Source organism: Homalodisca vitripennis, chromosome 3 (genome assembly GCF_021130785.1).
Source record: "Homalodisca vitripennis isolate AUS2020 chromosome 3, UT_GWSS_2.1, whole genome shotgun sequence".
In the NCBI taxonomy this organism is placed as follows: Eukaryota; Metazoa; Arthropoda; class Insecta; order Hemiptera; family Cicadellidae; genus Homalodisca; species Homalodisca vitripennis.
In genome coordinates this window covers 204,599,519-204,614,155 of record NC_060209.1, presented here as the reverse complement: position 1 = coordinate 204,614,155, position 14,637 = coordinate 204,599,519, and the positions used below count along the sequence as shown (strand labels likewise).

Here is a 14,637-nt window from a genome sequence, read left to right as displayed (position 1 = left end):
GTGACCAGTGGGATGGACCTCATCTGTCAGTCGTGACTCAGTGTGTTGAACCATGGTACTTAGTTTCTTTGTCAGGTGATGACTTACATACCTCGAACTCAGCAGCACATCGGTACGCCAGCACCAGACAGCAGGTGACGAAGAGTGCAGTGGTGAGGTTACGACAGTCAGCTAAGGAGGTGACCAGTGGGATGGACCTCATCTGTCAGTCGTGACTCAGTGTGTTGAACCATGGTACTTAGTTTCTTTGTCTGGTGATGACTTACATACCTCGAACTCAGCAGCACAGCGGTACGCAAGCACCAGACAGCAGGTGACGAAGAGTGCAGTGGTGAGGTTACGACAGTCAGCTAAGGAGGTGACCAGTGGGATGGACCCCATCTGCCAGTCGTGACTCAGCGTAGAAGGGCACAGCAACAGCCACCAGTTGAACGCCGCAAGGTAGCAGAACGTTAGCAGGCTATAACATTTTGTTTTATGGAATCAAATCACAATATCTGATTGATAATTTAAATACTTATTTGTAGCATGTATATCGTAATTCTCAAGGGTTTTAAAATTTATACAATCTCTGTAAATAACGTAACAAGTTTATTAGTAGGGAGCCTCTATAACATATATATTACAGTCGAATTTAAATAATTTTATCACTTTGTATTTTTGAATTTTGGATAGCCCGAATGTTCTTCTTGGTTCATTCATAGTCCTATACAATAATAAAACTCCTGCATATTTAGAACTAATTATTGATCTCCTGAATGTAAAACTAACCACTGAATGTGGTATTGGTTGAAGTAAAAACACATTATCTTGTAAAATGGAGGTAAATGGAATTATTATCCTCCTCTATTCTGCGATACTTTAGCGCAGTATTTTAACTTATGACATTTGTCACCTGCTCTATGTACGCGCCTATATTTGGATACTCAGGATACTCATGAGTAATAGTTGAACAGTTAAAGCAGTGGGTTGTTTTTTGTGTACTTTCAACAACCGATTAGTCAGAAGTGACGATTGTATCGAGAGGATTATCCTCCCCCCCTCCCACCACGGGTGGTGTCTCAACATTGTTGTAAGCAGGTCGCTAGACTATCAGGGAAGCTCAATTGGCTCCGAGCTGTTTTCACCAGGTAAACCTCTTTATTAAATTCTACGTGAACTTAAACACGTTTGCCACTCAGCACATTGTCTACCGTTTCGACTGTTTACATTTGTGCTGTGGACTCAGGCACAAGTACTTGCTTCAGTAGCTCTGATATTTGCGTCTGTAGTTTGGAACATTAGCATTGTCTGTGAATGTTTTATACCGTTGCATCGTTTCTACTCCACTTTATATAGTATGAGTATATTTTCGAATGCAATAGTTCCTAATAATCATTAAAAATATTCTGTGATTGAGATTTTTAAATGAGACGATATATTTTATATTGAAATGTAAGTACATTGTAGAAGATTTTCTCACTGTAATGTTTATAAAAGAGTATTAACACATTTTTGTCTCTTATTTTTATTTGAAATGTTTTCATTATTAAAATGTTAAAACCAAATAGTATAGTCCGTTCATAAAATTCATAAATTTGTAAAAAGGATGTTCCATCAGCTAACTTTCAATTTTGTTCTACAATAGACCCTGACACGCATCTGTAAGACCCCTGGAAGGACGTTGTACAACTACCCACAGAGACCGTGGTGACTGCTGGCGTGCCTGGTGTATCAGGTGTGATGTCCTATGCCGATTACTGCTGCTTCAGGTCACTTCAGATGAAGGAAGGAGACAGTTTCTAGAATTTAGGGTTTTCAACATTGAAGATTTTGTGTTTCTGCAAAGGCCTGTCTACATGATTCTCTTAATTGGGCGTTCATGAAAATTGTAACTCCAATTTGTTGTGGATTAGGAGTCTATATAAGGTAACTCCTGTTGTGCCATCCCAGACTACAATCCCTTATCGGATCGCGACTATAAGTTTATATGGTCAAGCCAGGCTAGAAGGCGTCAAGACATATACCTAGTTACTTGGCTGTGGTCGTTTCCTCTTGGATGGGCAGTCTGACTACGATCTTTTTGTTCCTCACTACAGTTTCATACGTTTTCAACAATTAATTAATTAATTTCACTAATAATGAGGACTTTTTTAATGAACTCTACATTTATGTTTATTTATTTATAAACCCTTTAAAGTGGGAATATATTATCCTAATTAATACAAGACAAGTAAGATTACGAGTACACATTTCTCAAAGAAACAATTTGATAACAATTTTACACCCTAAATATCCTTAAAAACAGTAAAATATTTTTAAAACTACAGTTTATTTGTGGTTTCAGATTTTATCACTTTAATATTAATATACGAAATATTAAATTTTATGTGCCTCGGAATCTTGTCACTCAAAGGGTTAATTAGACATTTTTCTCTCATATGTAATAGTTTTCACCATTACGGATACACACTTATATACTAGTTTCATTAACGACGTAAACCCTTGAAAATCTGTAAGTGAATTATTAAGTCAACATCAAGATAAAAGACATAAAAATACAATGCATGTATCCATAAATTCACCATTTTACTCACGTAAAGATTTGTAGTTTTAATTTAATTTGGAAATTAAAAAAAAGAAAAATGTTAAGCAACATCTAGACTTAAAATACAATACACTTTCCAAATTGTATTAAAATACTTGCAATCAAAATTTTTTTAATCAAAATTTTTTATATATGGAAGCTATGCTCTTCTTGTACAGAATCTAAATTTCTCATTTTCGATCAGGAAAATGAAATGTGGACTCGTACAAGCAATTTTATCTAAGAGGAAAATAAAATTAAATCTGCTCTAAGTGTCTTTAGTTTAGAATGAGAAGAGCACTTATACAACACAATGGTCCGAGGTTCTGTGACGAGTTTAGAGGATAACAATGCGAGTTCATTACTGGAACTGGACAAGTGCTTTCAGACGTCCTCACACCTCCCGTCCACCTGCCGCTCTGTTACTGTTACTGCTTGCAGTGGAACACACTACTTGTATATCGACATACAATAATATTTCACATAACCTTCCTACAGCCGCTCATAATGTGCTTTCTGTCATACTCGGTGTACACGTCGTGTACTGCATCCACTTACCACTGTGTTACTGTTACTGCTTGCAGTGGAACACACTACTTGTATATCGACATACAATAATATTTCACATAACCTTCCTACAGCCGCTCATAATGTGCTTTCTGTCATACTCGGTGTACACGTCGTGTACTGCATCCACTTACCACTGTGTTACTGTTACTGCTTGCAGTGGAACACACTACTTGTATATCGACATACAATAATATTTCACATAACCTTCCTACAGCCGCTCATAATGTACATTCTGTCATACTCGGTGTACACGTCGTGTACTGCATCCACCTGCCACTGTGTTACTGTTACTGCTTGCAGTGGAACACACTACTTGTATATCGACATACAATAATATTTCACATAACCTTCCTACAGCCGCTCATAATGTACATTCTGTCATACTCGGTGTACACGTCGTGTACTACATCCACCTGCCACTGTGTTACTGTTACTGCTTGCAGTGGAACACACTACTTGTATATCGACATACAATAATATTTCACATAACCTTCCTACAGCCGCTCATAATGTACATTCTGTCATACTCGGTGTACACGTCGTGTACTGTATCCACCTGCCACTGTGTTACTGTTACTGCTTGCAGTGGAACACACTACTTGTATATCGACATACAATAATATTTCACATAACCTTCCTACAGCCGCTCATAATGTGCTTTCTGTCATACTCGGTGTACACGTCGTGTACTGCATCCACCTGCCACTGTGTTACTGTTACTGCTTGCAGTGGAACACACTACTTGTATATCGACATACAATAATATTTCACATAACCTTCCTACAGCCGCTCATAATGTACATTCTGTCATACTCGGTGTACACGTCGTGTACTGCATCCACCTGCCACTGTGTTACTGTTACTGCTTGCAGTGGAACACACTACTTGTATATCGACATACAATAATATTTCACATAACCTTCCTACAGCCGCTCATAATGTACATTCTGTCATACTCGGTGTACACGTCGTGTACTACATCCACCTGCCACTGTGTTACTGTTACTGCTTGCAGTGGAACACACTACTTGTATATCGACATACAATAATATTTCACATAACCTTCCTACAGCCGCTCATAATGTACATTCTGTCATACTCGGTGTACACGTCGTGTACTGCATCCACCTGCCACTGTGTTACTGTTACTGCTTGCAGTGGAACACACTACTTGTATATCGACATACAATAATATTTCACATAACCTTCCTACAGCCGCTCATAATGTGCTTTCTGTCATACTCGGTGTACACGTCGTGTACTGCATCCACATGCCACTGTGTTACTGTTACTGCTTGCAGTGGAACACACTACTTGTATATCGACATACAATAATATTTCACATAACCTTCCTACAGCCGCTCATAATGTGCTTTCTGTCATACTCGGTGTACACGTCGTGTACTGCATCCACCTGCCACTGTGTTACTGTTACTGCTTGCAGTGGAACACACAACTTGTATATCGACATACAATAATATTTCACATAACCTTCCTACAGCCGCTCATAATGTACATTCTGTCATACTCGGTGTACACGTCGTGTAGTGCATCCACCTGCCACTGTGTTACTGTTACTGCTTGCAGTGGAACACACTACTTGTATATCGACATACAATAATATTTCACATAACCTTCCTACAGCCGCTCATAATGTACTTTCTGTCATACTCGGTGTACACGTCGTGTACTGCATCCACCTGCCACTGTGTTACTGTTACTGCTTGCAGTGGAACACACTACTTGTATATCGACATACAATAATATTTCACATAACCTTCCTACAGCCGCTCATAATGTGCTTTCTGTCATACTCGGTGTACACGTCGTGTACTGCATCCACATGCCACTGTGTTACTGTTACTGCTTGCAGTGGAACACACTACTTGTATATCGACATACAATAATATTTCACATAACCTTCCTACAGCCGCTCATAATGTGCTTTCTGTCATACTCGGTGTACACGTCGTGTACTGCATCCACTTACCACTGTGTTACTGTTACTGCTTGCAGTGGAACACACTACTTGTATATCGGCATACAATAATATTTCACATAACCTTCCTACAGCCGCTCATAATGTACATTCTGTCATACTCGGTGTACACGTCGTGTACTGTATCCACATGCCACTGTGTTACTGTTACTGCTTGCAGTGGAACACACTACTTGTATATCGACATACAATAATATTTCACATAACCTTCCTACAGCCGCTCATAATGTACATTCTGTCATACTCGGTGTACACGTCGTGTACTGCATCCACTTACCACTGTGTTACTGTTACTGCTTGCAGTGGAACACACTACTTGTATATCGACATACAATAATATTTCACATAACCTTCCTACAGCCGCTCATAATGTACATTTCTGTCATACTCGGTGTACACGTCGTGTACTACATCCACTTACCACTGTGTTACTGTTACTGCTTGCAGTGGAACACACTACTTGTATATCGACATACAATAATATTTCACATAACCTTCCTACAGCCGCTCATAATGTACATTCTGTCATACTCGGTGTACACGTCGTGTACTGTATCCACTTACCACTGTGTTACTGTTACTGCTTGCAGTGGAACACACTACTTGTATATCGACATACAATAATATTTCACATAACCTTCCTACAGCCGCTCATAATGTACATTCTGTCATACTCGGTGTACACGTCGTGTACTACATCCACCTGCCACTGTGTTACTGTTACTGCTTGCAGTGGAACACACTACTTGTATATCGACATACAATAATATTTCACATAACCTTCCTACAGCCGCTCATAATGTACATTCTGTCATACTCGGTGTACACGTCGTGTACTACATCCACCTGCCACTGTGTTACTGTTACTGCTTGCAGTGGAACACACTACTTGTATATCGACATACAATAATATTTCACATAACCTTCCTACAGCCGCTCATAATGTACATTCTGTCATACTCGGTGTACACGTCGTGTACTGTATCCACATGCCACTGTGTTACTGTTACTGCTTGCAGTGGAACACACTACTTGTATATCGACATACAATAATATTTCACATAACCTTCCTACAGCCGCTCATAATGTACATTCTGTCATACTCGGTGTACACGTCGTGTACTGCATCCACTTACCACTGTGTTACTGTTACTGCTTGCAGTGGAACACACTACTTGTATATCGACATACAATAATATTTCACATAACCTTCCTACAGCCGCTCATAATGTGCTTTCTGTCATACTCGGTGTACACGTCGTGTACTGCATCCACATGCCACTGTGTTACTGTTACTGCTTGCAGTGGAACACACTACTTGTATATCGACATACAATAATATTTCACATAACCTTCCTACAGCCGCTCATAATGTGCTTTCTGTCATACTCGGTGTACACGTCGTGTACTGCATCCACCTGCCACTGTGTTACTGTTACTGCTTGCAGTGGAACACACAACTTGTATATCGACATACAATAATATTTCACATAACCTTCCTACAGCCGCTCATAATGTACATTCTGTCATACTCGGTGTGCACGTCGTGTACTACATCCACCTGCCACTGTGTTACTGTTACTGCTTGCAGTGGAACACACTACTTGTATATCGACATACAATAATATTTCACATAACCTTCCTACAGCCGCTCATAATGTGCTTTCTGTCATACTCGGTGTACACGTCGTGTACTGCATCCACATGCCACTGTGTTACTGTTACTGCTTGCAGTGGAACACACTACTTGTATATCGACATACAATAATATTTCACATAACCTTCCTACAGCCGCTCATAATGTACATTCTGTCATACTCGGTGTACACGTCGTGTACTGCATCCACATGCCACTGTGTTACTGTTACTGCTTGCAGTGGAACACACTACTTGTATATCGACATACAATAATATTTCACATAACCTTCCTACAGCCGCTCATAATGTACATTCTGTCATACTCGGTGTACACGTCGTGTACTACATCCACCTGCCACTGTGTTACTGTTACTGCTTGCAGTGGAACACACTACTTGTATATCGACATACAATAATATTTCACATAACCTTCCTACAGCCGCTCATAATGTACATTCTGTCATACTCGGTGTACACGTCGTGTACTGTATCCACCTGCCACTGTGTTACTGTTACTGCTTGCAGTGGAACACACTACTTGTATATCGACATACAATAATATTTCACATAACCTTCCTACAGCCGCTCATAATGTACATTCTGTCATACTCGGTGTACACGTCGTGTACTGCATCCACCTGCCACTGTGTTACTGTTACTGCTTGCAGTGGAACACACTACTTGTATATCGACATACAATAATATTTCACATAACCTTCCTACAGCCGCTCATAATGTGCTTTCTGTCATACTCGGTGTACACGTCGTGTACTGCATCCACTTACCACTGTGTTACTGTTACTGCTTGCAGTGGAACACACTACTTGTATATCGACATACAATAATATTTCACATAACCTTCCTACAGCCGCTCATAATGTACATTCTGTCATACTCGGTGTGCACGTCGTGTACTGTATCCACCTGCCACTGTGTTACTGTTACTGCTTGCAGTGGAACACACTACTTGTATATCGACATACAATAATATTTCACATAACCTTCCTACAGCCGCTCATAATGTACATTCTGTCATACTCGGTGTGCACGTCGTGTACTGTATCCACCTGCCACTGTGTTACTGTTACTGCTTGCAGTGGAACACACTACTTGTATATCGACATACAATAATATTTCACATAACCTTCCTACAGCCGCTCATAATGTACATTCTGTCATACTCGGTGTGCACGTCGTGTACTGTATCCACCTGCCACTGTGTTACTGTTACTGCTTGCAGTGGAACACACTACTTGTATATCGACATACAATAATATTTCACATAACCTTCCTACAGCCGCTCATAATGTACATTCTGTCATACTCGGTGTGCACGTCGTGTACTGCATCCACCTGCCACTGTGTTACTGTTACTGCTTGCAGTGGAACACACTACTTGTATATCGACATACAATAATATTTCACATAACCTTCCTACAGCCGCTCATAATGTACATTCTGTCATACTCGGTGTACACGTCGTGTACTACATCCACCTGCCACTGTGTTACTGTTACTGCTTGCAGTGGAACACACTACTTGTATATCGACATACAATAATATTTCACATAACCTTCCTACAGCCGCTCATAATGTACATTCTGTCATACTCGGTGTGCACGTCGTGTACTACATCCACCTGCCACTGTGTTACTGTTACTGCTTGCAGTGGAACACACTACTTGTATATCGACATACAATAATATTTCACATAACCTTCCTACAGCCGCTCATAATGTCCTTTCTGTCATACTCGGTGTACACGTCGTGTACTGTATCCACCTGCCACTGTGTTACTGTTACTGCTTGCAGTGGAACACACAACTTGTATATCGACATACAATAATATTTCACATAACCTTCCTACAGCCGCTCATAATGTACATTCTGTCATACTCGGTGTATTACACTAATAGTATTTTTAGTATTTATTTTCTTTATATAATTTCTTTTCTAAATTCTTTTTATATCTTTCTTTAAACTTAGGTATTGCCTATAACCATCTATAAGCGATTAGTTAATACTTCAATATATACAAAAAATATATGTTCCACATACAAATAACATTATAATGTATTATACAAACCGACCTTATTGATGTCAATATTTACGTCTCACACAGTTCATCTCTCTATTTATAATCCTTCTGCAATATTTGTTTTTATATAAATTCCATTTTTATATTTTATTGATTCGTGATTCAAAGAAGAGGTACTTTGTAAAGGTGTAAAGATACTTAAGAGTTTTAACTGTATAAGGCTGAAAGTGAAGTTGCCATATTTATAACCACTGCAGCGTTTTATAACAATTATAATTCTATTTCCAAGCACACAGCTGACTCACCGGACGTGAGGACAAGGATGGAAGGCTGCCGGGTTGTCCTGACTGGAGAACTTGGGCAACGATCCCTGCAGCATCGCAAGGCGGAACGCCAGGAGCATGCTGGTCTGTCAACATATCGAAACGCTTCAGTTCAACAATAAGCTACATACTGTCTAAATGAGTGATTCCTTAAGCAGAATGTACCTTTTTTATGTAAAAAATGTCATTCATATTTTTTTAAGGATAGGTCGATTCCATTTTAAGGCTTTTTCTATCGTCCTCATTATCCACTGGTCTGTGCAAAGATTTTATAAAACAAAATAAGGAGAGTCGATACAGTACAGGGTCAATTGAACTGATAAAATGTACAAGGTCACAGACAGAATTTGAACCTGCGCTATCTCTAATTCAGATCCAAAGTCCGACGTCTCATATCGTGTGACAATATACCATAATTAATGGCCATATAAATTATTGTTAAAAGTCAGATCTTCACTGTTACTAATGCTGATAATCATTGAGTCTTTTACTTTAAGTTACATAAAACAGTATTTTCTACTATTTAAGAGTATTTTTGGTTCTTGTGAATGCAACCGCAATTTTAGGGCCCTCTACTCAATGTATAGCAAACAATTAATTGTATTAATTGAGATTAATTTATTAAAAATAATACGAACGATCAGCTTTTATAAATTGCTATACAAACACAAACACTCATGTACAATTGACCTGAAACCCAAACAATGAGCAATTGAAACTTGGTACAAGAATAGATCTTATAAATATCTCGGCAGCGTTCATTGAGTAGCTTGGTATGCCATTTCATTTCAATATGGCGACCATTAAAACTAAAAAAATACAAATCAGTTATTGTTATGAAAAAAGTATTCTGGAATAGAGCTAACATTTCCTAAACATTTTGTAGTCAATCTGTTTGTATCTAGGAACGTTTCCGATACATTTATTACATCTAAATCCCAAAATAAAACTATTATTTAATTTGTCCCAAAATCTGTTTATATACTTCTTCCAACTTAGTCGGAAGTACTGTTTTCATACATATTTTTTTAAACTTAAGCTGTAAGCAGGGTATCACATTGAATTGGTATTGTTTCCCTAGTTTATTTGACATTGCTATATGACAATATTTGTTGCCATGTCAACTGAACACTATCTTTACAGTTTCAATATATATTTTATTGTTATATGAAAATAGATCACTAGAGATAAATGAATATTTGTATGAATATATGTGCGTTTAATGTTTGGGATGTACAAATATTTAGTCGTTCTAGAGATAAATATGGCCTTGTTTATGAACGAATGTGGGTTAATATTGAAAAAGAAACTTGGTGGAACGGTCACTGGAGAGAGCAGTGAAATAGTGAATTTGTTCTCAAACTCCATTTGCCGCGTTGACTGAGGGACGTTTGCTGTTATATACCAATTCCCCTCGGTGTGGGAACATAAACACAACTTGAAGCGTGCCTATCTTGAGATTTCCCTGCGGTCTTCAGTTTATATACACACAGTTTGTTGGCCTATTAAGGTAAAAGAAATTTATGTTAAAAATATGAGAAGTTCTACCAGCATTTACATTTATTTAAGTTCAGCAAATAATTATAATTGTATTAAAATATAATTTCCATAACAATTTATGTAAAAGAACTCGTAGCAAAATATCTTACCGCCATGAGTATCTTTGCAGTTCTTCTGGCAAATTGCAGACTTTCTTCGTTCCAGCGAACTTCTACTATCACTCTGAAAAAAAAATTAAAAAAAACTTGTATATAAATATATTTGTTACCTAACTGACAAAAAGGTTGACACTAAATGTATGCCAATCATCAAATTTTAACTCACTAAACTTGAAATCTCGTTTAGATATAATTATTTCCTTTTTGCAAGTATTGAATTTAGTTATCTGCATTCTTTCTCATATTTATTGGCAATATTAATTTTAAACTCGTTGTTAGTTTCCTAATATTTCACATTAATGGATTATAAAAGAACATTATCGTTTGTTGTTAATATATCAAGAACACAAACATTATTTAAAGAGTGTTTAATCAAAAAATACTTTAATTAAACTTTAAGTACATTTTATAGACCACCCAGGCCAAAAATGTAAGAAGTGTTTGACTTTTATTATTAAAATTTAAATTTAAATTAAATTTACAAACATCTCTTGAGTATTGCTTTTTGAATATTGAGATCGTTTTAGGGAAAGTTTATTTGTTCTGCAGTGGCAACTAGGTCAATAGTAAGGCTAAAGTTATACTATATTGGTTCAGCATGAATAGCTAAAGTGCCTAACTTTGTTTGGGAATGAACTTTCTTATAATTGTAATAACTAAAGTAAAGGTTTAGGACGAAAACAAGTTTATAAAAAATGTGAGTCAGAAATTGCATATGAAAGCATCTTTTTGGGCATATCAGAAACAGGTAAACATTGTACGAGTATTATTCAATTAAATACATGATCTATGCAGACATTAAATACATTTTGTCAGAGAGATCAATGGTTTCGCGTATTGGCTGAGCGTTAGCGAAGCTTATTGCTTGAGGGTGTGGAAAAATTTTACTTCTGTCTTTAAATGACTTGAAATTGTGCACGACCCTTCATTCCTATTTAAGCAAAATCGAGTTCGTTGTAGATGTATGTCACCGGTGGAACTTGCTGGACATTTTTACATTGTTAATGTGAGTAAATATGCTGACAAGGAAATAGCGGAATAAATACAAGTGTTTAAAACTGAGTACTAGTGACGTCGTTACTTATGGAGCGAAATTATTTGCAAAATATCTGTGAAAAGATTTGGTCGGCACAATTCCTTTTTGTATAAGAATGAAATGAGTAATAGAAAAGCAAGCTCAGCGAAGACTGCTTGACAACATGTCTGTTTCAATCATGTTGTTTTTGATATTGTACAAATACTAATTAAAGATCTAAACCACTTTTACATTTTCCATGTTCGTTATCGATCCTGAAGATGACTGACCTTTTGACGTGCGGCCAGTTCTTGTAGAGGTCGTACAAGAGGTTCACTATCAGCACGGTGATGCCGGTCTCCTTGGCCAGCATGGAGAGTGCGGCAAGTAAACAACTGCACAATAACCTGCTGCCTTTGGTCAGCCGCCAACCTTCACTGTCAGACATACACTGAGTCAGGCTGATACATACTTATACACTTATAGTACACATTACATTATCGAGTTGCAGTCTGTTAGTGTAGAGAAGTCAGTGGAAAAATAACAATCTATTGGTGCTCAACCTTTAAAGTTCACATTTTTATCACTTTTAAGTATAATTTGTGGTTGCAATTGTCCTCATACTAGCTTTTACTGGAAGTAATTTGACAGAAAGCGACTCCCGGAGCCAAAACCAACTCCCGTGCCAAATTTTATGAATATCTATGCTACACAACGCGTCTTTTGGAAACGACAACTGTCCGAACATCTGCCCAAACAAGTTTAAACTTGTAGCATATATTGCTCTTATAAATAGCCAACTAAAATTAGTGGCCTTCTTGTTACACGATTTTGTTTCTATGCAGTGGTATTTCTAATATAAACATTCCAAACTGGAATACGGACCTATTCAAAATGAAAACGGAGTTTCAGTATGATATAACATTTTCTACATTTTTCATACAAATAATTTTTTGTATTTCTGACTAAATTTTATATAGTTTGTTTAAAACATACTATAAATACATAATATATCAGCTGTCGCAAAATTTACTTAACTCTCCCGACTCAGCCGGAAGGACTATTTTAGTATATTTCCTTCGTATGAAGTCTAGTAAGCTTAGTTCTAAAGTTGTTGTTTTGACTAGTATTTAAATTTTCGACTTCATACCAAGTCGAGAACTAAGTCTGAGAGTAGGTAACAGGATTAAAATCTTGAGATATTTCCTCACTGAGAGTTGTCTTAAGTCAACAGAGAGTGATCCAAAACCAAATTCTGATTGTTTCATCTTCATTTCCACGCAGTGTGATCCGGAAAAACCAAGAATATGACATCGTACATTTTATGTAATACGTAAGTATGTAAGACTAAGTATACTAACAGTCGTGTTATCTATACTTACTCGTGGTACGTTAGGAACGACAGTAGAAACAGAAGACAGGCTAAGACATCCGCTCGGCCCACTACACCGGCAACCTGCCAATTACAGTCATTATTTCTGTTATTCTCGAATCAGATGTGTCTTACGTAGAATAACGATAATATTTTACGTAACACTTCTAAATTCGCCTCTTCTACAGTGATAGATTTAATTAACATAATTTGAGGGAATATTCGTTAAAGAAAATAAACTTGGTAAATATCAATACAAAGCAATAAGCTACATGTGGTATATTAAGTCATAGTTGAAGTAGCTAATGACCACATTTAACAAAATGCTTCATTAATTAAGCTCAGCAGTTTTTTTGAGTCTAAACATAGAAACAAACCACTGAAAATTATAACGAAAATGTAGCTATTCACATAATTTTACTTTTTTATCTACACATGATGTGTCTTAAAAATTAAACTAAGTATATGTGATATAAGTTGTTTAAGTAAAAATGCTTGTTTAATACTGTACTCCTGATTTGTTATGAACATACATGTACACGTAAACAACATACCGCCTCTGTATGGATAGGATGAGCGGCGAACAGCATGCCGGCTAAGGTGGCAAACCTGGTGTCCAGGCTGGCCACCACCAGCGCCACCCTGGTGAGCAGCACACAGCAGGTGGCGTGAAGCACGGTGTTGACGCCATGGAACCACACAGGCTGCATGCCTCCCATCCAGTGGTTTAGTCTGTAACATGTCAAACTGGCTATCACATATTACATGTACTGTATTACAAGTTATTTATCTATGTCTGTATAGCTGTATTATCTATAGGACGCTCGGATACTATAATCTTTTTACAGTATGGGTTTGTAGTTCTCATGGAACCTTGAAGTTTACTAAAATATTAGATCGTAGATATCGTTACGTAAATCTTGATAGAAACAGAATTGATAGAAAATATGATTACAAGTGGTGTCAGCAATACGCATAAAGTACCAGGCACTTTGTGTTTAAAACTAGGTGTTCGCTTTATCAATAGAATATAATATGTAACCAAGGGAAAGTTCCGAAATGTTTATTGGCTCCTGAGGACTGAGTGCCGGATGTGTTACTAATGTGCTTCTTACATGATGTAATATGGCACATGATGTTAAAAGCTGTTTGGTAAGGTAAGGCGTATGCTGTTAATATTAGAATAAGAACCTGTTTGGTATTCCGGGAGTGTCGCGAGATACGTGGGGAGAGACGAGACTGAGCTGAAGTCGTGCACCAGGTAGTGTGTGATGTGAGGGTGTCGGGGGGGGGGGGTTTACACTGTGTCGTGAATAACTTACAACTTGCGCATATAAAAACTTCGTTATCACACATTTTATGCGTTTCTGTATCATCCCAATACATAAATACAGTCGTTGTTATATAATCGATATTTCGTTCCGATTTTCTACCCTCAAGATTTAGTCATGATCATTA

The 14,637-nt window shown here is 37.6% G+C and overlaps 1 protein-coding gene across 1 annotated transcript in view; it reads right to left on the bottom strand.

Annotated features, from left to right (window-relative positions):
- The window catches only part of LOC124358564 (protein O-mannosyl-transferase TMTC1-like), a 492,179-nt gene that overhangs the window by 19,504 nt on the left and 458,038 nt on the right, over positions 1-14,637 (bottom strand). The window contains exons 3-8 of the mRNA XM_046810866.1: positions 13,734-13,911; positions 13,190-13,263; positions 12,098-12,244; positions 10,784-10,856; positions 9,117-9,220; positions 239-460 (exon numbers count right to left, since the gene is read on the bottom strand). Coding sequence (XP_046666822.1) covers positions 239-460; positions 9,117-9,220; positions 10,784-10,856; positions 12,098-12,244; positions 13,190-13,263; positions 13,734-13,911 — 798 coding nt within the window. The remainder of the gene's footprint in view (positions 1-238; positions 461-9,116; positions 9,221-10,783; positions 10,857-12,097; positions 12,245-13,189; positions 13,264-13,733; positions 13,912-14,637) is intronic.